Source organism: Myxine glutinosa, chromosome 3, assembly GCF_964187855.1.
Source record: "Myxine glutinosa chromosome 3, kmMyxGlut1.1, whole genome shotgun sequence".
In the NCBI taxonomy this organism is placed as follows: domain Eukaryota; kingdom Metazoa; phylum Chordata; class Myxini; order Myxiniformes; family Myxinidae; genus Myxine; species Myxine glutinosa.
In genome coordinates, this window is record NC_136263.1 from 18,174,529 (window position 1) to 18,201,217 (window position 26,689).

General features: G+C 44.9%; 1 protein-coding gene across 10 annotated transcripts in view; it reads left to right on the forward strand.

Moving 5' to 3' along the window:
* Positions 1–26,689, forward strand: part of LOC137423796 (SH3 and PX domain-containing protein 2A) — a 363,650-nt gene that overhangs the window by 222,501 nt on the left and 114,460 nt on the right. For 5 of the 10 annotated variants that reach the window (XM_078773721.1, XM_078773722.1, XM_078773723.1 and 2 more), the window contains 2 exons: positions 928–956; positions 15,387–15,524. In XM_078773721.1, coding sequence (XP_078629847.1) covers positions 928–956; positions 15,387–15,524 — 167 coding nt within the window. The other 5 variants (XM_078773725.1, XM_078773726.1, XM_078773727.1 and 2 more) reach the window with 5 other exon arrangements.

The following is a 26,689-nucleotide window of genomic DNA, read 5'->3' on the forward strand; positions in this document are numbered from 1 at the left end:
AGGGTTGGCGGGAGGAAGGGCATCCGGCCATAAAACATTGCTTCAAAAAGGGGACCACGGTGCCCGAAAAAGTCCAACCTCTGCTCTGTCGGGAAAAATGGCCTCTAAAGGTGGTTCTTCTTCTTGTTCCTCCATCGAGTGAGAGTGGATGCTCTCCCCCGTAAACCGAATGTTGATATCAATGGTTCCATCAACCACAGGCAAGGGATAACCGTAGTCCATGATGGTGCAGAGGTGGCACACTAGTGTCACTGTTTTTGATTCCCAACGTGACCATAAACTGTCGAGTTGGTCCTTCGCAGACCGGGTGTTGCATCACAAGGTGCACTGTCCCTCGGACGGACAATCACCTTCCTGCCAGCATTGGCCAGTGGACGCTAAAGACCCCACGCTTTTCAACAGAGTAGGCAGTCCATTACTGGCACCGTGGACAAATCCCAAAATTCCTGCTATTTTTGGTCAAACGGCAGACCTGGCCAACAGGTTCATGAAAGACGCAGGCCAAATGCTCGTGGTCAATGGGCCCAATGAGAGATATTGTGATGGAAAGAAAGGAAGAGGAAGAGAGGGCAGGTGCTGGGAGGGATGATAATAGTGCAGTTTAAACGTTTTTATTCAAACTAAAGTGCGCAAGCAATTATTGATTATTTATTTTTCATTCGTAAATCAATAAAATGTTGAATTGCTATCCTCTTCTGCAGGAGTTTAATATTTCATGGCATTTACAGCTTTGGTGAAATGTTGGCTGCTCTCTCAGGGGCAGAGCTTTCACTCCTTCCCTACGCTCCGTGCGTTCGGAAACTCTTAGGATTCCTGTTGAGGGATGTAACGGGAGCCACGGGCGAGCAAAAGCAGGTCTGCAGGGATCGAGGCATTCTTCATGTCTAACAAATTCTCTTCGCTCTTGTCTTTCATTGTCTTATTCAGGTTCATGGAAAAGAAGAAAAATGGACGAGGTAAGGATGCTCAATGCCGCGTCTGTTGCGTTGTCCCTGTTCGCGATGCATCTCTCTGTGTTCATTTTCGACATTTCTATAATCCTCCCTCAATGTTTTTCTTTCTCCCACGGCCAATCCAACACATCCATCACCATTCCTTCCCAGAACGACGAGCTCACTTCCTGCATCTTTGTAGAGATTATGAATGTTCGGCTTGCACGGAATGTTAACTGAAGCGCCTGGTGTTGTAGTCGGACAAAAGTAATGTTTTGTTCAGGTGAAAGACCTTCGTACAAATCTTGAAATCTCCTTTGTTGCATCAACATATCCAAAGTGGGCCGCCATTGCACCTCGGATGGAATGAGCTTAATGGACCTGGTAGTGTGTGTGTGTGTGTGTGTGTGTGTGTGTGTGTGTGTGTGTGTGTGTGTGTGTGTGTGTGTGTGTGTGTGTCAAATGAATCCATTTTTAGTTCTCCAACCTTTAATGAGCAAATAAACAACTGCTCGATGTTTTGAAACGTCGAGCAGTTGTTTGTTTGCTCATTAAAGGTTGGAGAACTAAAAATAGATTCATTTGATTTTAATCCCAACCGCAAGTCATTACTTAATATATATATATATACAAGAAAAAAGTTGTGGTTGGGAGTAAGTTCAAACGACTCCAGCGTAAGATCTCCAACCTTTAATTGAACCAACAATGACTCAACGTTTCGGTTAACAACACGTGAAAAACCACATGCATCCGTTAACCTTCCTCAAGAGTGATAAAATAATCTCAAAACCCCCTTATATACTCGAAGGTGCGGGTGGGCAAACCTGGACAGCCAATCACAACATATCACATCGCTCTCGTGAACTCAGACCATTATCACCAAATTAAAAAATTAACGGCTCAAAACCATAAGGTAAATAAAACTGGATTATAACCAAAATGTTTAGCTACACTCCGGAACAATCGGTAGAAATGTTAACAAGTGATCAGAAGTTAGTGTAACCCTATAAGTTAGTGAGATGAAAGCACAAAATTACCTTGTAATGGTATTGATATCAAGAGAAACAAAGGAGGAGGCAGGGGGGGGGGGGGTGGGGAATGGTTTGGGGAATATTGTCCTGATAAAAACCTTGGATGACGACATTATGTGGAATCTCTATTTAAAGTCGGGGAATCCCGCTCCATTTTTAGCAGAACAATATTCCCCAAACCATTCCCCCTCTCCCCCCTCCTTTGTTTCTCCCCACCTCTTTACCCACAGCATATAGCCATGTGTTGACATTGATCAATCACTGTTTCACCGCCACCTGTCTTTCATTTTATGTTTTTCCTTTGATTGGCCAATACTGACACTGCAAAAGGTAAACCCGCCTGTTTCGGTTCACTGCAGCGTTTAGGCCTCGCTCGACACGTGTCGAGGGGTGTTGGGTGGACTCACCATGCTTGACCAGTGTGGGTTGTTGAGAGTGATCAGCCAGGGAAATCGACCCCGCACCACTTGGTGAAATAGACCTCGCATCACATCCAGCTCATTACTAAAACGCTGACCACCATGACCTTAAAGTACTCTCCATGACGACAATGCATTTACCACTGTTACGCCCGCTTAGTGATTCGTTGCTTTTATCATCAAATGCTTGCTTTCCTCCATTTTGCTGTGCTGTTTGCATTTGTTCTCACACGTCTGTGTGGACTTGTAAACATCACATGTCACATCATTGGACATTGGAGTCCATGGATAATCGATATTGGTAATCTAGTCCTCGCAACCTATGTTGCTAGTGTGCCCTGGTTTGTCCAGATATTGTAAATCACTCAGCCGCTTCAGTCTTGAGGGCAATATTGTACACCGCTCCTTTCCTATGTCATCTCCAGGCATTGCAAATCGTCATTGCCGGGCACCGAAGGGGACTCAGTAGTGACGCACGCTGATAGGGAGTACTCAGTTTTCACTCTGGTTGTTGTACACCGCTCCTTTCCCATGCCATCTCCAGGCATTGCAAATCGTCATTGCCGGGCACCAAAGGGGGCTCGGCAGTGACGCACGCTGAAAGAGAGTACTCAGTTTTCACTCTGGTTTCTTGTTTTCTTTCTTGCTTTCTTGCTTTCTTGTTTGTTTGTCCGGACGATATCTCAGCCATCCTTTAAGCTTGGAAGCTGAAATTTCGGCACAATAGTGAGCAAGTCCTTTGTCAAAAACGGTATTTTTTGTTTTTTGATTAATCAATTAATTGATGTTATTTAATTATTAGCGATTAATTAAGTACTTATTTAATTAATTAAATTTCATTTATCTTCTGACCATTAACTCAGGCACCTTTTGAGTTAGGAAGCTGATATTTGGACATGCCAATGACCAGGTGATTTGGCTGCAAAGGCTATTTTTGATTTATTAATTAATCAATTAATCAATTAATCGATTAATTATTTAATTCTTTGATTAATGACAATTTTTTTTTTTTTTTTTTAAGTTACAGATTCTGATGAAATGGTGGTGGTTTATGTGTTCTCTGACCGAATTGATTAATAATTTAATTTTTTAATGATTATTATTTATTTATTTTCATTATTAATCATTTATTTATCTTCTTTCTCATTTGGCCAATATCTCAGGCACCTTTTGAGCTCAGAAGCTAATATTTGGACATGAGTGACCAAGTGATGTGGCTATCAAGGATATTTTTGATTTATTGATTAATCAATTAATCAATGTATCGATTAATTATTTAATTATTCGATAAATTACTAAAAAAAAAATTTTCCCCCCAGTTACAGATTCTGATGAAATGGTGGTGGTTTATGTATTCTGTGACCGAATTGATTGATAATTTAATTTTTTTATGATTATTATTTATTTATTTTCATTATTAATCATTGATTTATTTTCTTTCTCATTTGGCCAATATCTCAGGCACCTTTTGAGCTGGGAAGCTAATATTTGGACATGACAGTGACCAAGTGATGTGGCTATCAAGGATATCTTTGATTAATTGATTAATCATTTAATCGATTCATTATTTATTGATTAATCGATGAATTACTTATTGATTAATCAATTAATTATTAAATTTTTTATTAATGACTTATTTGATTAAATTACTAAAAGATACATCTTCGGATGAAGCACGAGTGGTTTTGTTATGGTATTAGCCAATTGATTAAGAAAATATTTTGTGATAATCTTTTATTGATGTTAATTATACAATTAATCAATCAATTAGTGGACACCTCTCCCTCCCAATGCAGCCTCTATGAGCTGCACTGCGGTATTGCCGGGCGCCGGAGGCGCCCCGGCAATGCCGCGCTGCAGCATATTTAATTATTTGGCATGGGGCGGTGTACTTTGAATGTATGTGTACTTGTTTGTTTGTTTTCTTGTTTTCTTGTTTGTTTGTTTGTTTGTTTGTTTGTCTGGGCGATATCTCAGCCATCCTTTGAGCTAGGAAGCTGAAATTTCGGCACAGTAGTGAGCAAGTCGTTTGTCAAAGACGGTATTTTTTGTTTTTTGATTAATCAATTAATTGAGGAGTTATTTAATTATTAGCGATTAATTAAGTACTTATTTCATTAATCAAATTTCCTTTCTCTTCTGACCATTAACTCAGGCACCTTTTGAGTTAGGAAGCTGATATTTGGACATGCCAATGACCAGGTGATTTGGCTGCAAAGGATATTTTTGATTTATTAATTAATCAATTAATCGATTAGTTATTTAATTATTCGATTAATGACAAAAAAACTTTTTTTTTTTAAGTTACAGATTCTGATGAAATAGTGGTAGTTTATGTGTTCTCTGACCAAATTGATTAATAATTTAATTTTTTTATGATTATTATTTATTTATTTTCATTATTAATCATTTATTTATTTTCTTTCTCATTTGGCCAATATCTCAGGCACCTTTTGAGCTGGGAAGCTAATATTTGGACATGAGTGACCAAGTGATGTGGCTATCAAGGATATTTTTGATTTATTGATTAATCATTTCATCTATTAATTATTTATTGATTAATCGATTAATTATTTATTGAGTAATCAATTAATTATTTAATTTTTTATAACTTATTTAATAAAATTTCTAAAACATACATCTTCGGATGAAGCACTAGTGGTTTAGTTATGTGATTAGCCAATTGATTATGAAAATATTTTGTGATAATCTTTTATTGATTTTAATTATACAATTAATCAATCAATTAGTGTACACCTCTCCCTCCCAATGCAGCCTCAATGAGCTGCACTGCGGTATTGCCGGGCGCCGGAGGCGCCCCGGCAATGCCGCGCTGTAGGATATTTAATTATTTGGCAAGGGGGCGGTGTACTTTGAATGTATGTGTACTTGTTTGTTTGTTTTCTTGTTTGTTTGTTTGTTTGTTTGTCCGGGCGATATCTCAGCCATCCTTTGAGCTAGGAAGCTGAAATTTCGGCACAGTAGTGAGCAAGTCCTTTGTCAAAGACGGTATTTTTTGTTTTTTGAATAATCAATTAATTGAGGAGTTATTTAATTATTAGCGATTAATTAAGTACTTATTTAATTAATTAAATTTCATTTATCTTCTGACCATTAACTCAGGCACCTTTTGAGTTAGGGAGCTGATATTTGGACATGCCAATGACCAGGTGATTTGGCTGCAAAGGCTATTTTTGATTTATTAATTAATCAATTAATCAATTAATCAATTAATCGATTAATTATTTAATTATTCGATTAATGACTATTTTTTTTTTTTTTTTTAGTTACAGATTCTGATGAAATGGTGGTGTTTTATGTGTTCTCTGACCGAATTGATTAATAATTTAATTTTTTTATGATTATATATTATTTATTTAATTTAATTATTAATCATTTATTTATTTTCTTTCTCATTTGGCCAATATCTCTGGCACCTTTTGAGCTGGGAAGCTAATATTTGGACATGACAGTGACCAAGTGATGTGGCTATCAAGGATATTTTTGATTTATTGATTAATCATTTAATCGATTAATTATTTATTGATTAATTGATTAATTATTGATTAATCAATTAATTATTTAATTTTTTATTAATGACTTATTTAATTAAATTTCTAAAAGATACATCTTTGGATGAAGCACTAGTGGTTTAGTTATGCTATTAGCCAATTGATTAACAAAATATTTTGTGACAATCTTTTATTGATTTTAATTATACAATTAATCAATCAATTAGTGTACACCTCTCCCTCCCAATGCAGCCTCAATGAGCTGCACTGCGGTATTGCCGGCGCCAGTGGCGCCCCGCAATGCCACGCTGTAGGATATTTAATAATCTGGCATGGGGGCGGTGTACTTTGAATGTATCTGTACTTGTCTGTACTTGTTTATTTATTTATTTATTTATTTTTTACACCCACGATTTTTTTTATTTTTTTTTTACCTCAGTCATCAAAGGTTGAGGGATTTTCTATCTTCACCACTGTCTGTCTGTGGTGAGCATACAACAACAACAACAGGCATTTTAAGGCCATTTTCCCTGCAAGAGTGGGGGTCAGCCTTGCGGTCCCCATGACGATCTTCTCCATTTCGCCCTATTTTCTGCATCTCCCCTTGTTTGATATCTCAAAAAGTTTTGGACGGATTCGGACGAAATTCAATGGGCAGGTTGCGTCTGTGACGAGGCTGAATTGATTCGATTTTGATGACGATCCGGAACCCGGTCCAGATACTAGAATTTTGTAAATGATTTGTCACCATTGAGAGATGAGGACAAAAACGATATGGAGCATAATATCTGAAAAAAGTTGTGGACAGGTTGGGACAAAACTTGGTGGATGGGTTAAGTAGGTGACAAGAACAAGACGTTTAGATTTTGGTTAAGGTCCGGATGCAGATCCGGCCTGTTGGTGGAATACAAAACGTGGAACTGTTCAGCCTGTCGGAGGTACGCGCTCTACCTACCGAGTGTCGTCCTTGTTTATTTTTGATTTCCTCCTGCACCAGTCAAAACGCAGTCACTGGAGAATGACCTGCTAGTCTCTGCTGAAGTAATAACTTAGCATTGCTTGCTGTAAATTAAGGGTCTCTTCCCAATAGGGTCTCCTTCCCTGTGTAAGGGTCTCCTTCCCTGTGCTCTTCCCAATAGGGTCTCCTTCCCTGTGTGAAGGTCTCCTTCCTTGTGCTCTTCCCAATAGGGTCTCCTTCCCTGTGTAAGGGTCTCCTTCCCTGTGCTCTTCCCAATAGGGTTTCCTTCCCTGTGTAAGGGTCTCCTTCCCTGTGCTCTTCCCAATAGGGTCTCCTTCCCTGTGTAAGGGTCTCCTTCCCTGTGCTCTTCCCAATAGGGCCTCCTTCCCTGTGTAAGGGTCTCCTTCCTTGTGCTCTTCCCAATAGGGTCTCCTTCCCTGTGCTCTTCCCAATAGGGTCTCCTTCCCTGTGCTCTTCCCAATAGGGTCTCCTTCCCTGTGTAAAGGTCTCCTTCCTTGTGCTCTTCCCAATAGGGTCTCCTTCCCTGTGCTCTTCCCAATAGGGTTTCCTTCCCTGTGTAAGGGTCTCCTTCCCTGTGCTCTTCCCAATAGGGTCTCCTTCCCTGTGTAAGGGTCTCCTTCCCTGTGCTCTTCCCAATAGGGCCTCCTTCCCTGTGTAAGGGTCTCCTTCCTTGTGCTCTTCCCAATAGGGTCTCCTTCCCTGTGCTCTTCCCAATAGGGTCTCCTTCCCTGTGCTCTTCCCAATAGGGTCTCCTTCCCTGTGTAAAGGTCTCCTTCCCTGTGCTCTTTCCAATAGGGTTTCCTTCCCTGTGTAAGGGTCTCCTTCCCTGTGCTCTTCCCAATAGGGCCTCCTTCCCTGTGCTCTTTCCAATAGGGTTTCCTTCCCTGTGTAAGGGTCTCCTTCCCTGTGCTCTTCCCAATAGGGCCTCCTTCCCTGTGTAAGGGTCTCCTTCCCTGTGCTCTTCCCAATATCCCTCAATTTGCTAAACGTCAAAAATGGGCTGCGTAGTTATCCGTGAATGGTGGTATTTTTTTGGTATTTGATCATGTCCTGCCTCCAGCATACTCTCGCTCTAGTTTTCTGAGCTTGCGCATCTTGACGCTTCCACCTTGAATTTCCAAGCCAATTTCACTCCTGAATTGTTGCCGAGGTGACTAGTGCTGCTTGAGGAAGAGCAAACATTTTGGATATTGCTGGTATATTATGTGGAGGTTAGGTGAAGCCGCAGTGAAGCATTGATAATGCCCTTGGGCCCATCGTATTTGTGTCAAAGCCACAGCTCGTTTTCTTCATCCACATGTTTTATGGCAAATCTTTGATGATGATTGTCATGAAAAGAAAAGAGCACGTTTGATTGTGGTTCTTTGATTTGGGCCCCTTTGGAGACTCGTGTTTAGATCTGCTGGCATAGGGTGTTGCATATCGGAGCATATCATTCTAGAGTATGTCCCATTTCCAATGGCGTACTGGTCTTCATGAAGCCTTTTGATTGGGCAGAAAATTTAAACAAATGGATTTTATCAACTGAAAGCTGATGAGTTTGTTAATCAGCACGAGAAACCAGGTGTGGCTGACATTTCGAGTTTCCCTTTCATCAGAGCAAACGGGTGCTGCTCATTGTCGGCCGCACCTCACTTCTCATGGCCGCACCTCACTTCTCATGGCCGCACCTCACTTCTCATGGCCGCACCTCACTTGTCATGGCCGCCCCTCACTTCTCATGGCCGCCCCTCACTTCTCATAGCTGTCCCTCACTTCTCATGGCCGTGCCTCACTTCTCATGGCCGCACCTCACTTCTCATGGCTACACCTCACTTCTCATGGCTACACCTCACTTCTCATGGCTACACCTCACTTCTCATGGCTACACCTCACTTCTCATAGCTACACCTCACTTCTCATGGCTACACCTCACTTCTACACCTCACTCATAGCTACACCTCACTTCTCATGGCTACACCTCACTTCTCATGGCTACATCTCACTTCTCATGGCCGCACCTCACTTCTCATGGCCTCACCTCACTTCTCATGGCCGTGCCTCACTTATTATGGCCGCCCCTCACTTCTCATGGTCGCGCCTCACTTCTCATGGCCGTTCCTCACTTCTCATGGCTACACCTCACTTCTCATGGCCGCACCTCACTTCTCATGGCTACACCTCACTTCTCATGGCCGTGCCTCACTTCTCATGGCCGCACCTCACTTCTCATGGCTGCACCTCACTTCTCATGGCTACACCTCACTTCTCATGGCTACACCTCACTTCTCATGGCTACACCTCACTTCTCATGGCTACATCTCACTTCTCATGGCCGCACCTCACTTCTCATGGCCTCACCTCACTTCTCATGGCCGTGCCTCACCTATTATGGCCGCACCTCACTTCTCATGGCCGTGCCTCACTTCTCATGGCCGTGCCTCACTTCTCATGGCTACACCTCACTTCTCATGGCCGCACCTCACTTCTCATGGCTACACCTCACTTCTCATGGCCGTGCCTCACTTCTCATGGCTGCACCTCACTTCTCATGGCTACACCTCACTTCTCATGGCTACATCTCACTTCTCATGGCCGTGCCTCACTTCTCATGGCCGCACCTCACTTCTCATGGCCGCACCTCACTTCTCATGGCCGCACCTCACTTCTCATGGCCGCACCTCACTTCTCATGGCTACACCTCACTTCTCATGGCCGTGCCTCACTTCTCATGGCCGCACCTCACTTCTCATGGCCGCACCTCACTTCTCATGGCCGTACCTCACTTCTCATGGCTACCCCTCACTTCTCATGGCTACACCTCACTTCTCATGGCTACACCTCACTTCTCATGGCTACACCTCACTTCTCATGGCTACACCTCACTTCTCATGGCCGCCCCTCACTTCTCATGGCCGCACCTCACTTCTCATGGCCGCACCTCACTTCTCATGGCCGCCCCTCACTTCTCATGGCCGCACCTCACTTCTCATGGCCGCACCTCACTTCTCATGGCCGCACCTCACTTCTCATGGCTACACCTCACTTCTCATGGCCGTGCCTCACTTCTCATGGCCGCACCTCACTTCTCATGGCCGCACCTCACTTCTCATGGCCGCACCTCACTTCTCATGGCTACATCTCACTTCTCATGGCCGTGCCTCACTTCTCATGGCCGCACCTCACTTCTCATGGCCGCACCTCACTTCTCATGGCCGCACCTCACTTCTCATGGCCGCACCTCACTTCTCATGGCTACACCTCACTTCTCATGGCCGTGCCTCACTTCTCATGGCCGCACCTCACTTCTCATGGCCGCACCTCACTTCTCATGGCCGCACCTCACTTCTCATGGCCGCACCTCACTTCTCATGGCTACTCCTCACTTCTCATGGCTACACCTCACTTCTCATGGCTACCCCTCACTTCTCATGGCTACACCTCACTTCTCATGGCTACACCTCACTTCTCATGGCTACACCTCACTTCTCATGGCTGCACCTCACTTCTCATGGCCGCCCCTCACTTCTCATGGCCGCACCTCACTTCTCATGGCCGTGCCTCACTTCTCATGGCCGCACCTCACTTCTCATGGCTACACCTCACTTCTCATGGCCGCCAGCATGCCCATTAGTTTTCAGCTGATGAAAAACGTCCCATTTACACTTCTGTAAACATCTCGCGTTATCTTTAAAAAGAACCCTTTTGCCACCGTTGACCCCGCCAATGGGAATTATGCAGGATACGCTAGTTCGATGGTAATCGTATCCAGATTCCAAGCGACAATGAGGCTATAGATACACACACACGTGTAATATATTACACACATTCATGACTAACATGCATGATCTCAGGCACAAAAACGCTGGTGTAGGTTTTTTTGAGTGTTGCCTACCGGTCGGTGTGCACCCGTAAACCGCTGTTGTGGAAGATGACATTTTTGTATACAAAATCGAGTCCCACAGGAGATTGAAGTGACAAAAAGTTGTTTGAGGGTTAAATTAAATGTACGTACTGTAATATTGGTTTATGTGAAGATTTTGTATATATCCCTGGGGCCCATCTTTTGTGTGCTATCCGCATTCATTCCACGATATCAAATTTTGAGTTAAACATTTTCTCTTTTGACTACTGTGACCCCAAGTTGCCACCCCAGGGACATGAACAGGGAGGGGTGGGGGGTGGTCATATCCCCAAAAAATTTGTACACGTATTTTGTGTGTCCACCAATGTTGATTGCGTATATCCAAAGTTTCATTCAAAAAAATGTTTTTTTGTTTGTTTGTTTGTTTTTTTTTGGTTTGTTTTTGTTTGTTTTTGTATACAAGGCGGAGGCTCGTGTAAGAGCTAACATTGATCACAAAAAAGACTAACTGACACATAAAACATATGATAAAGGGAAGGGAGAGAAGATGGAGAGCAGGGAGATCTGTGGGAGGGAGAGGGCTTGGGGGGAGGTGGCATGGGAAGAGTGGGGGCCCCCCGGGGGAGGTTGGGAGAGGTTAAAAAAACAACACGTGGACTCTGATGTTCATGCACGTTTTACCATGTTCTGTAATTGCATTTTTGGTATTTTACTTTTTGACCCCCTCACCAGGAGGGTGGTGGCAAAAATGATACTGTTCTCGCACCTTCTTGCCATTTGGTGATCATAACCACCAAGTTTGGTGTATTTCTGCACAACGTTTGGGGGGGGGGAGATAGCATGATGGACAGACAGACAGATCCGATTACAATACCCCCCCCCCCCGCCCCCATTTTAAATGTGAGGATAATTGTTGGAAAGCGGACTCGATGAGCGAGTGCTCCAAGTTGTTGTGAATTGTGATTGCTGCAATCTATAGCTCCTCTGTCGTGATGTATTCCTGCTTTCCCAATCGACAGACAAATTGAGCGAGGAATGTTTTGTTGATCCTTGGGGCAGAATGTGCCCGCACTTGTGCGCATGCCCAAACGCACAGACCCTACTCCGAGGCCTGTAAGGATTAACAGCTACCAAAAACAGCCACAATGGCAGCTACGGTTCAGGGAAGGCATCACGATGGGTGCGTGTGCTGCTGCGAAGATCAAAGAAGCAATAATGTTGGGAATGAAGGATTGTGGACGGGAACGCACTTCTCCGAGAGCATCTGGCAGGGGGAAGGAATGGGTGGAACTTGACTTTGGAACCGGGACGGACGAGCCGGTTTGCTCTGCTCAGGCTTAGACTGACGTAACCCGAGGTGCAGTGAGCGCATCCGTCGGATTTGCAGAATGGCGACGGAGGGAAAACATTGCATTCAGTTTCGTAAATGTCTGGGCGCGGCTGTCGTGTCTTTCGACGCCCGATTGCGTACGAGGCCTCTGTCGAAGTGCAGGGCATTTCGTGCGACTGTACAAGTCTCTGCGCCTGAAAACAAAACCGTTTGCATTCGTGTCTCCGAGGTATTTGAAAAGTATCGACTCTGAGCGTTTGTAACCTTCTTCCAATAGGTAGTGCTGACTGGAAAATGGCCACAAGCGTTCCTCAGACCGTAGGGGCGTCGGGCAGGGCGAGCACCGAGGCATAGCGCGAGGTGCGGCAGAACAAGGCCGCACTGTTTCGTTCCTCCTTGGAATGGTGGTTCCAAAACGGTGCTGCTTTGGTACTTGTGGGCCGCGGCGTTCGAACAACAAGCCGTCGTGTTTATCCCAAAACGTCTTTCGTTTGGAAGATAAAATGACACCGTAGGAGGGGAGGGGACGGTGAGGGTGGCAGGAGGATCAAGGAGGCCGCACAAGCTCCGGCATGCCTCGATTGTTCTATTTTGGACGATGAAGCACCTTCACGGATTGTTTGTGGTTACCTGAGTGTACTCATGGACGGGACGAAACGAGCCGCTTCACCGGGTACTCCCGAGACGGGGACTAATCGGGAACCTGAAGAGGCAGTCTTGGAACGAGGATTGCGACTAGAGACAGGTGGGGACGACACGAGGTGGCACTTGGCCTTGTGACGTGCGTCGGCCGTGCGGGCCGGAGGCACAATGAATCATGGTGACTGGTTTTGTTTTTCGAGGGAAGTGAAGAAAAATGAATGAGCCGCTCTGCACTTTGCCTTTTGTGTTGTACACCTGGTGGTGAGTTTGAGTTTGGGATCCAAATGCCAGGAGGTATTCTTGGTACAACATTATGGGACGCTGCTAGGTTGTGATGTTTTCAATTGCTACTTCACTTTTGTCTTTCGTGTTTTATTTTTTCACTCACGATTGTGCTTTTATTCTTTTGGAACAGAGATTGATTGTTGTGTTTCTCCCCTCGCCCCCCCCCCCTCTCTCTCTTTCTCCCTCTCTCTCCCTCCCTCTCTCCCTCTCTCTCCCTCCCTCTCTCCCTCTCTCTCCCTCCCTCTCAATCCCTCTCGGTCTCTCTCGGTCCCTCTTGATCCCTGTCCATCCCTCCCTCTTCCTCCCTCCCTCTCCCTCTTCCTCCCTACCTCTCCCTCCCTCTCGGTCTCTCTCGGTCCCTCTTGATCCCTGTCCATCCCTCCCTCTTCCTCCCTCCCTCTCCCTCTTCCTCCCTCTCTCTCCCTCCCTCTCAATCCCTCTCGGTCTCTCTCGGTCCCTCTTGATCCCTGTCCATCCCTCCCTCTTCCTCCCTCCCTCTCCCTCTTCCTCCCTACCTCTCCCTCCCTCTCAATCCCTCTCGGTCTCTTTCGGTCCCTCTTGATCCCTGTCCATCCCTCCCTCTTCCTCCCTCCCTCTCCCTCTTCCTCCCTACCTCTCCCTCCCTCTCCCTCCCTCTCAATCCCTCTCGGTCTCTCTCGGTCCCTCTTGATCCCTGTCCATCCCTCCCTCTTCCTGCCTCCCTCTCCCTCTTCCTGCCTCCCTCTCCCTCTTCCTCCCTCCCTCTCGATCCCTTTCCATCCCTCTCTCTCCATCCCCTCTCTCTCTCCCTCCCCTCCTCCCTGCCTGTCCCTCACTCTCGCTGGGTTTACCAGCAAAGCTTGCAGAAGCTGTCATCGGTTCCTTAGCTTTTGCGAAGCTTTCTGTTCCCTTACATTGTTGTTTTATTGTTTTATTAAAAGTAGAAAAGACCGCAAACAAAGATTTTAAAAACATTAAACTTTTTTTTCCACAGACTTGGCAGGAAAGCAAGAATGTAAATATTTACATATCGCTTTGACATCTGACACTTTTAATGCAAGCATGAGCAAAGTTGTGGAGATTAAGATTGAGATGGAGCACAACTCTTAAATCTGGGGAAATCGCTGCGGTAGACGAGGTGGGGGAGAGGATACGGTGAGACGGATCACGATGGGAGGTTCTTGTGCCGAAGAGAGCCACCGATTGAGTCGGCGGAGGGATGGGCTGTGGATGAGAAGGGAGGGTCTTCGGCCTGTTTCCGATCCTTCCTTGCGCCTGGGCACTAAGCGAGCCGTAGATAAAAGCGGACTGGTAAAGCCTTCCGAGGGTAAAGATCGAGGGGATACAGGGAAATGTTTTCCCAGAATAGACAAATGAAGGAAAGATTGAATCTGCTCAAACAGCATTACTCTTAGGAAGGAAGAGTGGTTTGAGTGTGGAGTTTGACAGTGAAGGAAGACTGTAAGGATGATTGTTTGATTCGACATGTTCCAAGTCTTTGCCAACGCACTATGAATGTGCAGGTTGTGTATCATTAGCTCTGGGCCTGGTTCTCTCGACATCATAACCAGCTCATAGCTCCGTCCAGTGAAGGGTTCAACACTTCAGACTGCCTTCTCCATTTGCAGTTTTGCCAATGGACGCGTCGGTCTCTTACCTCGGTGCTCGTCCTGGAATGCCGCCCGACATCGGCCAGGATTCCTGGCACACTTCAGGATGATGTTTCTTCCTGTACTTTTGAGAGAAAGAAAACCTTGTTGATTTAGGAAGCCTGATTTTTTTTTTTTTTTTTAAGACTGTAGGTCTTTCTAGATAAGATAAAGATATGGACAAAGATCTTCATACGAGACAAATATTTAGTGGGATGGAATGTATGGCAATGTAGTTGGGAAGGGACAGAGGAAATGAGTAGCTGTGCAGTATTTTCAGGAATTGCTAGGAAGGCATCGATAAACGAGGAAGAATTGTTTGAAGATCAATGTCGGGTATTTGTGGGAAGTTGGTGGATCGTGGTGAGTTTAAGGTCACGAGGAACTCGTGATGAGGAGGACCTTTGGGATTATCTGAATTCCTACTTTAATGGCGATAAGCTGCAGATACTGCTGGATAATGAGGTTTGAAGAACGGCCAGGAAACAAATATATCAATAATGTGCAAAGAGTGATGTGCCTGGTTCGAGGATGCAGGGGAAAACGTAAGGATTCGAAACATCAGGATTTGAGTCGTTAGCCAATCGATGATGCGATGAGAGAAGATGCTTCTGGAGAATGGAAATTGTGGATTGAATTTTGGTAAAATGGGGGTTTGTTTTAGATGTTGTAGGAAGTAGAAAAAGGGAATTTTACCAGTGGTGGAGTAAGGAGAACGGTGGTGGCTTTGGGATGAGAAAGATGCTGTCTCGGTGGTTGACCGCGTGCTTGGCATCTCGACCAGACACCTCGTGGGACCGTGACGGCGAAGCCGATGGCGAAGAGCAGTGCATCGCTGTGGCCGACTACGAGAGGCAGCAAGCCGGAGAGATCGGTCTGCGTGCCGGGCAGAGCGTCGACGTCCTGGAGAAGAGCGAGACAGGTGGGTGTTGCGTCCTCAAAAAGCATCCATGATTGGATACGTGGAATATCAATTGTTTGTTTGTTTTTTCCTTTGTGCTTCCAGGTAAAAGCTCGAATTATCTCCAAAGGCATCCGCGCAATCCTTTATTGCTCTTGGGACACGAGGAAGGAATTTGTTTTGTCGAGTCGTCGTGCAGTAGGTGCCCGCACGAGGGTCACATGCTTCACTTGCCGTGATAGCTTCGGAAGTTGATGTCGCACTTTTCCTTTAGGGAAGATTTACTGTGCATTTGGAATAAACCGCTGCTCCGGATTTATGGAAAGAACGAGCTGCCAGTCGGAATCGATTCGTCTTCCAACTCGTTGCACAGTAAGGAAGCTGCATCGTTTAACCATATTGATGCATGTTGCAGGAAAGCAGACGTGGTTTTAAATTTCCATCCGCTTGGGCAGTTAGCTCGAATGTTGACAGTGGTTGGCCAAAATAAATTGGATGACTTCACAAGTTCCATATGAATGAGGCACGAAGACTTGCCAATGAGTTAATGGTTTCTACAACTGGCGCTTGCCGTAGTTCCAAAAGGTATAGTAGTTTGGTAGTCCGCAACCTCTCTACTATTGCAGCATTTAGAGCCATCACACTCCATCCGACACTGCTAATTATCGGGAATTTCTTCCAAGAGTTATGTTGGTGCCAGTGAAGCTTTTAGTTTGATTTGCTGCTTTGGTTTCATGGCTTTTACATCCGAAGGTTCACGCCAGCATTTTCATATGATGCCAAATGGAATGAAAAAGGAGTGAAAAGACCTGTGCAGCCTCACTTGAGGAATTTGGGGGTGGGGTAAGGGCGGATATGAAGTGCGTCAGTGTGGGTGTGGATGGGCGGGCTGGGGATCGGAACTTTGTGATCATTCGTGGTTATTTAATGTCATATTCTGTGTGTGTGTGTGTGTGTGTGTGTGTGTGTGTGTGTGTGTGTGTGTGTGTGTGTGTGTGTGTGTGTGTGTGTGTGTGTGTGTGTGTGTGTGTGTGTGTGTGTGTGTGTGTGTGTGTGTGTGTGATATATATATATGTATATATATATATATTTATACATATATATATATATATATTTATACATATATGTATATATATATATTTATACATATATATATATATATTTATACATATATACAGTATTTTTTTTTTATATACATATATATATATATTTATATATATATATTTATATATATTTATATATATACAGTCATCCCTCGCTATATCGCGGTTCACTTTTCGCGGCTTCGGTACATCGCGGGTTTTTCTCGCTAGTATATGTAAAATTATATCGCCGATTTTTCGCTATATCGCGGGATTTTGCGGTATAAATGTATTTTTATATACTATTATTTTAAATATTTTTGTGGTAAAATAAGCATTTACTAGCCTAAAAAATTAAAAAACGTAAAAAAATAAGAAAAATACAGTAATTAAAACATATTACAAGAAATAAAATACTGTACATAGTGTACAGTAGAACAGTAGACAAAGAGTCGTGCGTATGGAAAACGCAGATGCGGCAGCTTCCATTTGCGCGAGTTACCCACGTAATGGGTAACTGTAATGCTCTTTCTGGCTGTGCAGTACATTCATCATCGTCATCACCTTCATCGTCATCAGTACTGCACAGCTAATTCATCATCATCTTCATCACGCAAGTTGTAGTATTGAAGAGCCGGGCTCTTGCTTGATACGGACGAAATGACGGGCAAGACACAAACTCGTCCGAGAAGATATTTATTCTCAAAACCAACTCGGGAACACTGAAAAGCCCATTTATCGGGCTGCATTATAAAGCACAACCAGAAACCGAAAGCCACGCCTCTCAAGCGTGGCGTGCTTCGGCGGTCACGTGATCAACAGGTGTAGCTGATTATACCCGCACGCGCCGAACGCTTTGGCGGTCACGTGACCAGCCACTCTGGCACCGGGGATCCCCGCCGGTGACGTCACCGGCTGGAGCAAGGAGATTCTGATGCTGGTCTTGCTTGGGGAACCCATGCGTCGCTACAGTATCTTCAATCGTGAGTACCCATTAGAATTTTATATGTTGTTAAAATTACGTATGTTTAAGAGTGTAAAAAGTGTTTAAGAGTATAGGAAGTGTTTATAAGAGTATGGGAAAGGTTAATAAGAGTGTGAGAAAGGTTAATAAGAGTGTGGGAAAGGTTAATAAGAGTGTGGGGAGGGTCATAAAGCTTTAAAATATATATAAATAATAAAATAAAAATATGGTCGCTACTTCGCGGATTTTCGTCTATCGCGGGGGGTTCTGGAACGTAACCCCCGCGATAAACGAGGGATCACTGTATATATTTATATATATTTATATATATATATATATATATATATATATATATATATATATATATATACATGTATATATATATGTATATATATATATATATATGTATATATATATATATATATATATATATATATATATATATTGTTACGTGCTCCTCACCAAACCCCGGTCACGGTGTCCCTCCGAGCCCCGAGAGGAGTCACGGCAGAAAGATGTGTTATTCTGTATGTCAAGGATCAATGGTGAAACCACACCAATTGTTAACAAACAAGTATTGTATTAAAGTCACACAAGAATAACAGTACAATAACAACAGTAATCAATTGTACAACCAATATGTATTTCCTATGATGATACCATCAGTTTCGTACAATGTAACTCACTGTGCTCCAAGTGAGCGAAAAAAGAACATTCCCAATGTCTCTATCCCGGCATCAAGCCAAAGTCGATCCACGCTCCGTGATCGTCAGAACGATGTCGTATCGAGACCAGAATCCCGTTGGGTTGACAGTCACACTGCCAAAGATGGGCGAAGGTACCCTCAAGAGGCGACTGGGAAATCACACCTTCGGGTATGGACGTTCCACGGCTTCCAATCGGCGAACCGCAGATTTCCCACTCAAAAGCCACGTTACACACACACCAGGTTAATGTCTGGATGTGGTGAAAATGGTTGAAGCGAGGTGAAAAACCTGGAGCGATGCGAAAATCGGGCGCGAGTCAAAATGGCCAAAATGGTTCTCGAGACATAATGGCACTCCAACGATTCTCTTCTGAATCGACCGCAAAACCTGTCACGCAGGTTTATCTGTCACAGCGATAACAACTCTGTCGCCGAATCCCTTTCCCAGGAAACCCCAAAGTTCGCTAGTGACCTCCGTTTGACAGCGTTCGCTCCAGACCTCCAAGCAACTCGGCTCCTTCTCCGACCTCTTCTTCCTCCTCTTTCTTCTTTCTCTTCTTCTTTGTCCGGTTCCCGATCCGGTTTCCGGTTTCTTTTAAAACACTAACTTTTTTTACCTTTTGAAAACAGTAATCTCCAATTCACCTAAACGATAACAATAATAGTACATGCAACCAAAAATGTTTACAGTGGATGAGAACCACAACAACGGAAGTGACGAATCCATAACAATATATATATATTTATATATATATTTATATTTATATATTTATATTTATATATATATATTTATATATATATTTATATATTTATATATATATATATATATTTATATATATATATATATATTTATATATATATATAAATATATATATATATATATATATATATATATATATATATATATATATATATATATATATATATATATATATATATATATATATAGGTCGACTCCATATGATGAGTGGATACCAGAGATAACGTCACCGCGTGGCAGGCGGTGCGTATCGCTCCCAGCAAGGTGCAGCAGCAGCTGTATGGGACACTTTGCTGGCGGTTCTCCACTGATGATATGAAGGTCGCATAGTGACTGATATTTATATATATATATATATTTATATATATATATATATATATATATATATATATATATATATATGTATTTATATAATATACAGTATATACTATATATATATATACAACAACAACAACAACATGCATTTTAAGGCCATTTTCCCTGCTAGAGCGGGGGTTAGCCTTGCGGTCCCCATGACAATCTTCTCCATTTTGCCCTATTTTCTGCATCTCTCCTTGTTAACCCCCTTGCCCGCATTTCTTCTTCCACCATCTTTAGCCAAGTCTTTCTCGGTCTTCCCGTCCTCGACTTCCTTCTGCATTCATTTCCATCACTCTTCTCAAACCAGTCACTTTCATCCTTCCTCAACACCTGACCAAACCATCTCAACCTGTTCCTCTTCACAGCATCAATCACAGGCTCTATTCCCATCATCTTTCGCAATTCATCATTTGTCTTCCTCTCTCTCAACGATACTCCGCACATCCATCGAACCATTCGCATTTCCACCCTTTCCAACCTTCGTTGCTGCTCTATGTTCATTACCCATGTCTCGCTCCCATAAATCACAACACTTCTCACACATGCAGCATACACCTTTCCCTTCAGCTTCAACGACACTCCCCTCCTCATCAGCACGCCACTCAGTTCCCGAAACTTCTTCCATGCACATCTCACTCTAGCAGCCGTTGCCGAGTCTGATCCACCTTCTCCATTCAGCATGTCTCCGAGGTAGCAAAATGTTTTCACACCTTCCAGCTTCACGCCGTCTCCAAGATCCTACTCAACATTTCCTCTATCTGCAGCTCCCTCTGTGCACACCTTACATTTGAATGTGGCTGCCACAGTGGTTAATGACCCTCTCAGATCACTACATTTTTGATGAATCCACTCAGCGCACATTGTACATTGAATGGAGTTCACTCCGACACCCTTCCTGCACACAGCACAGGGCCACTTCCCAGTTATTTCCTCCTCACCACATGCTTTACCACTTCCCATCACCTTCGTCTTTCCGATATTCACCTTCAGACCTTTTGTCTCCATACATTCCTTCCACTTGTTCATCTTTTCCTTCAGTCCATCCATACTTTCCGCAATCAACACCAGATCATCTGCATACAACAACTCCCATGGTAAACCCTCCTTTACGTTCTGAGCCAGCACCTCCATCACAGCTACAAATAGTAGTGGACTTGGTACCGACCCCTGATGCACTCCCACCTTCACCTCACACTCACCACTGTTCCCGTCCTTCGTCCTTACAGCTGTGCGCGCTCTTTTGTACATTGCCATCACTACTCTGATCAACCATTCCTCCACTCCTAACTTCCTCAATGCCCATGTCAATACTTTGCGTGGAACCCTATCGAATGCTTTCTCCAGATCAACAAACTCAAGAAACAACTTCTTCCTCTTCTCCCTGTACTTCTCCTGCAACTGCCTCACAATGAAAAGCGCATCTGTCGTTCCTCTTCCTGGCATAAATCCAAACTGCATTTCGTCGATCTTCACTTTCTTCCTTATCCTCCTCCCCAACACCCTTTCCAATACCTTCATTCCATGCTCCAATAACTTTATCGCTCGGTACGAGCCACACTCCAGAGGGTCACCTTTCCCCTTGAAAGAGGGACGAGGGTACTCAGTTCTCAATCCACTGGAATGCGGCCTTCTTTCACCACCAGATTACAGATCTGTCATTCTCTTCACACCCCAACTTCCTGCTGCCTTCAACATATCTCCCACAACTCCCGTTGGCCCTCCCGCTTTTCTACTCTTCATTGCTTTTATCATTTCCTCAACTTCCTTCTCAGTTATCTTCTCTGCCGGTCCTAAAACTGGGTTACTCTCTATGTTGCCATCCCATTCATTCTCTGTATTCAACAGCATTTCCATATATCTTTTCCATCTTCCTTTAATTCCATCTGGGTCCACAACGATTTGTCCCACTTCATCTTTCAAGCAACTCACCCCCATCACATCACACCTCTCTTTCGCTATCTGCTTTGCAATCCTGAATACTGCTCTCTGACCCTCTTCCGAATCCAAGCGTTCTCCGAACATTTTCCTACATGCCCCCTGCGCCTTTGCTACCTCTTTCTTTGCAGCCTTCTTGGCTGCCTTATAACTTTCATGCTCTGCTGTTTCTGCTCCCGTACCCTTCGCCTTCTGCCACTCCTTGAACCTCTTCCTCTTCTCGTCAATCCTCTTTCCAACTTCATCATCCCACCACCATGTTTCCGAGTGCCTCGGTGGTCCTTTTGTCCATCCACATACCTCACCAACGGCTCCCAACAGACTAGCTTTCATTGACATCCAACCACTTTCAAGCTCAACCACATCATCCTCTACCCTACTCAGCCTCTCTTTTAATGCCTCCCTTACTGTCACCTATTTCAACCTCCACACCTTCATTCTCAGTTGATACTTCAACCGCCGAGCTCTCCTCGCACCTCTCACCCTTATGTCGCAGACAACCAAGTGGTGCTGTGAAACAGCCTCCTCCCCCGGGATCACCTTTGTGTCCCGGATGGTGCCCCCTATCTTGCCTACGCACCATCAGGTAGTCAACGGTTGTCGTCGACGCACCTGACGTGTATGTAACAAGCTTATTATCCTCTTTCTGGAACTGAGTATTACAAATCAACAATCAGCAACTCCAAAATCCTTTTTACCTGCTCCATTTCTCACACCATATCCGGAACCCCCATGAACTCCCTCAAAACCATCCATACTCCTTCCCACATGTCCATTTAGGTCTCCTCCTACACAACAACTTCCTCATCTTTCACGTTTTCCATCAGCTTCTCTATCGCACACCAGAACTTGTCCTTCTCTTCATCGCTCCGACCAACCTGTGGAGCATATCCCGAGATGACGTTCACCAAGAGCTTTCCAATCATCATTTTCACCATCATCAACCTATCACTCACTCTAGTCACACTCACCACACTGTCTACAAGCTCCTCAGAAAACAGGACCCCAACACCATTCATGCCCTGCAGGCACCCTTGCCACACAAACTTGTATTTCTGTCCCTGCCTACCCTTCACCATTCTTACACCACTTCCCTTCCATCTCGTCTCTTGCACACAACATATGTCCACTCTTCTTCTGACCAATACTTCCACCACTTCTCCTGATCTCCCTGTCATTGTCCCTACATTCCATGTCCCAAACCTCAGAAACCGATCTCCACTTCGGGCTGTACCCTGCCCATATGTAGTTGTAATTGTCATGGTTCTCTTTTTGAGGCAATGTTTTTATGGCCGGATGCCCTTCCTGACGCCAACCCTCTTAGTCGTCTCTTACGACACGCAGGGATACGGTGTACCTATTCTAATCCAGGGTACCTATTCTAATCCAGGGTCCACACTGGGAAACGTTTAAAACATGGAAATTCTGGGGGGGTGGGGTGGGAGGGAGGCGTTAGCATCACGGTTGCGGGGGCCCCGTCAGCACCACACCACGTCGGCCCCGTCAGCACCACACCACGTCGGCCCGGTCAGCACCACACCACGGCGGCCCGGTCAGCACCACACCACGGCCTCCCGGTCAGCACCACACCACGGCCTCCCGGTCAGCACCACACCACGTCGGCCCGGTCAGCACCACACCACGTCGGCCCGGTCAGCACCACACCACGTCGGCCCGGTCAGCACCACACCACGTCGGCCCGGTCAGCACCACACCACGGCGGCCCCGGTCAGCACCACACCACGGCGGCCCGGTCAGCACCACACCACGGCGGCCCGGTCAGCACCACACCACGGCGGCCCGGTCAGCACCACACCACATCGGCCCAGAGCCTGGCATGAAGTCCAAGGACATCAGCACGTCATCCGAAAACAGCTCCGGTTGGTGCGAACCACTCGGTCAATGGCGCGAACCCGGTCCCGACACGCCCTTGCTCGCTTGGCCCCGATGAAGGCCTCGCTAGGTGTTCTCCAAACAGGGACAAAATCGCCCAAGCCGCGCTGGATTTCGGCAGCGGAAGCCTTGCTCGCTCGGCCCTGATGAAGGCCTCGCTGGGTGTTCTCCAAACAGGGGCAGAATCGCCCAAGCAGCGCTGGATTTCGGCAGCGGAAGCCTTGCTCGCTCGGCCCCGATGAAGGCCTCGCTGGGTGTTCTCCAAACAGGGGCAGAATCGCCCAAGCCGCGCTGGATTTCGGCGGCGGTAAGCAGCCACGAAGCGACGATATTCGGTCGGGCTGTAATGGGAACACCATGGCGGCCCAGTCAGCCCCACACCCTTGGAAAGGACTTCAATGCTGTGGAGAGATCGAAGCAAGCCACCTTGCTCGTGTGGACCGGAAGCGGAAGTTTATATATATATATATATATATATATATATATATATATATATATATATATATATATATATATATATAATATATATAATATTATATATGTTCAAGCCTATTTAGTCAGATGTGGATTGCCATTGATCTGCTGTGGTATCCCATCATTACTTCCGCCACCAAAGTTGGATGGAAGTTATGTTTTCACCCCTGTCCGTTTGTCTGTGAACAAAATATCTTCAGAAGTTGTGGACGGATGTGTACGAAATTTGGCAGAGTTGTAGCGTATGTGACATGAACGAAATAATTAGATTTTGGTGAAGATCCCGATTCGGATCCGGCTACGAGAATTTTTTTAAGTGATTCTTCACCATTGGGAGATATGGCCAAAAACGATACATAGCAGGATATCTCAAAAAGTTGTGGACGGATTTGGACAAAACTTGGTGGACGGGTTGTGTTTATGACAAGGAAGAATCAATTCAATTTTGGTGAAGATCTGGATCTGGCTAGTAGAATTATTTAAGCGATTCTTTACCATTGAGTGATGTGGCCAACCAGGCGGAGGTATGCTCTCTACTGAGTGCCGTTCTAGTTGTGCATGTTTGTGCCCCTTTACGTTTTTGTATTGCTATTAGTATTTATTTATTTATTTTTCTCTGATACTATTTCAAAGGGAGCAACATCAATGTTGGAATCCAAGTGAGAGATTTTCTTACAAACACTGTCATACCTACCGTACATTTGCAATGTATATATCTGGTGTCAAAGCTCCAATAATTAAATTGTGTTTTCTGTTGGATTCCTTTGATGATAAAACTTTGTTCATGTGTGTTGCTTTTCTACTCTTGCTCCTGCAAGTTATTAAATGAAAAGGGCTTTTGCCATTTGGAGCTGCTGGGGCATGTGGACGGAGGTTTATGGCCAATGCAGATGGCTTTAATCATCATACTTTGGATGTACGGCACCTGTCCAGATGAACAATAAGAAGAGTCCACTTGCACATCTAACCTTTGGCACTTTCAAAGTATCCATTTCAGTGGAAAGTTATCATATTTCCAGCACTTTTGTCCTTTTATAAAAAGCGTATTTCTTTTTTTTTTAGCATGGTTTAAAGTCTGTGGAGATGCTGCAACACAAATCGGGTACTCGTATGTCGACAAATGCGTGAAATATGCAACCCAAGTCTTAAATCAGACAACTACAGCCACTGACCTAGGGGGAAGGACAGTCGTGTAACTTTCCAGGGTATTCTGGATACTGGCAATGCCATCTTTGTAATATCTCGATTCTCTTCACAGTCAATGGGGTAATTAAGGAAAAACCTCTCCCTCCCCTTCCTCTCTCCCATGTAATACCAGTGTTATTCATGCTCTATTCTATAAATGCTGAGTGCCAAGCAAGATGGAAGCAGCACATACCATTTTGATATTTGAAAAGATTAGGCCATGGTCGCAAACAAACCACCGAGCTCTCATACTCGGTGGGTGATCGAACCCCAGTGCCAGTGAATCTTGACTTTTTTAAAAATTAATTGAATGAATGAATGAATTATCGTTTTAAGGCCATTTTCCCCGCTAGAGCGGGGGTTAGCCTTGCGGGCCCCATGACAATCATGGTTCCCTGTTTGAGGCAGTTTTTATGGCCGGATGCCCTTCCTGACGCCAACCCTTAGTCGCCTCTTACGATGCGCAGGGATACGGTGTATCTATTCTAAACCGGGGTACACACCGGGATTAATTTTAATTATTTAATTAATTTAATTAATTTTTTTTTTTTTTTTTTTTTTTTTTTTTTTTGTATACAAGATCGAGGCTCGTGAAAGAGCGAACATTAATCACACAGAAAGACAAACCGACACATAAAACATATAACATCGGGAGCGGTAGACAAGATGGGGAGAGAGGGGGAAGGACACAAACACAACATTTGAGAGCAGGGACCGAGAGACATGGAGACATCGAGAGATCTGAGAGAGGGCGAGGGCTTTGGGGGGGGGGGCATGGGAAGGGGGCGGTGGGAGAGGTATAAAACATATGGACACTGCCAGGACTTCCAGGAAAGAAGTTGGAATTTCAAACAAGGTGGATCTGGGGTGAATTAGCGGGGGTAGAAAAGATCAAGGTTTTGGATGGGGGAAGATAAGAGATGGTGGTGAACAGCTGTTTTAAAGACCTGGAGGGAGGAGTGGGATTGAAGGGAGTGAGGGAGTTTGTTCCAGAGGCGGGAGAAAAGAGGAATGAAAGAGTGAAGGTGAGCAGAGAGCCGAGATTTCGGCAGTTTAACCATCAGAGGGTTGCTGGCAGATCTTGTGCGACCTGTAGGAATATTTGGGGGGCAGAGCACAGAGAGAGCTGGGGGTGCAAGGCCGGAGAGGAGTCGGTAGAAGACAGAAAGACCACCTACCTGCCTGCGGTGAGTGAGTGAAAGGCCCTCAGAGATAGCTTCATCGCGGGAGATTCCAATAATTCTGAAAGCTTTGGTTTCAACAGCGTGAAGCCGAGCTAGGTGTTAGGCAGGAGCACCGGCCCATAGGGGAGAACAGTATTCCATTGAGCTGCGGATGAAAGCCTTGTATGTGGTGAGGAGCTCAGGTGTGCCGAGGAAGGACTTCGCACGACGGAGGATGCCCAGTCGGCGACTGGCTTTGGAGGCCAGCTTGGAAATGTGGTTTTCCCAAGAAAGATCATGGCAGATAGTGAGACCCAAAATCTTGAGCGACAGAACTTCTTGGAGAGGATTGTTGAGAAAGTAGATGGGAGGGTTGTCCAGTCGATCTTTTCGGAGAGACATAGTAAGAGTGTGAGATTTGTCAGGATTGAAAGACATGTTCCACTTGTTTGACCAGTCTGTGATTTTGTCCAGGTCTTCAGAGAGTGAGGAGGCAGCAGACTGCCGATCTGAGGGAAGAGGAATGGAGCGGCAGAGAGTGGAGTCATCAGCAAAGAGATAGAGAGGATTTTCGAGAGAGTCAGAGAGATCATTGATGAAGACCAGAAAAAGCACGGGGCCCAGAACACTGCCTTGGGGAACTCCAGCCTGAACAGGAAGAGGA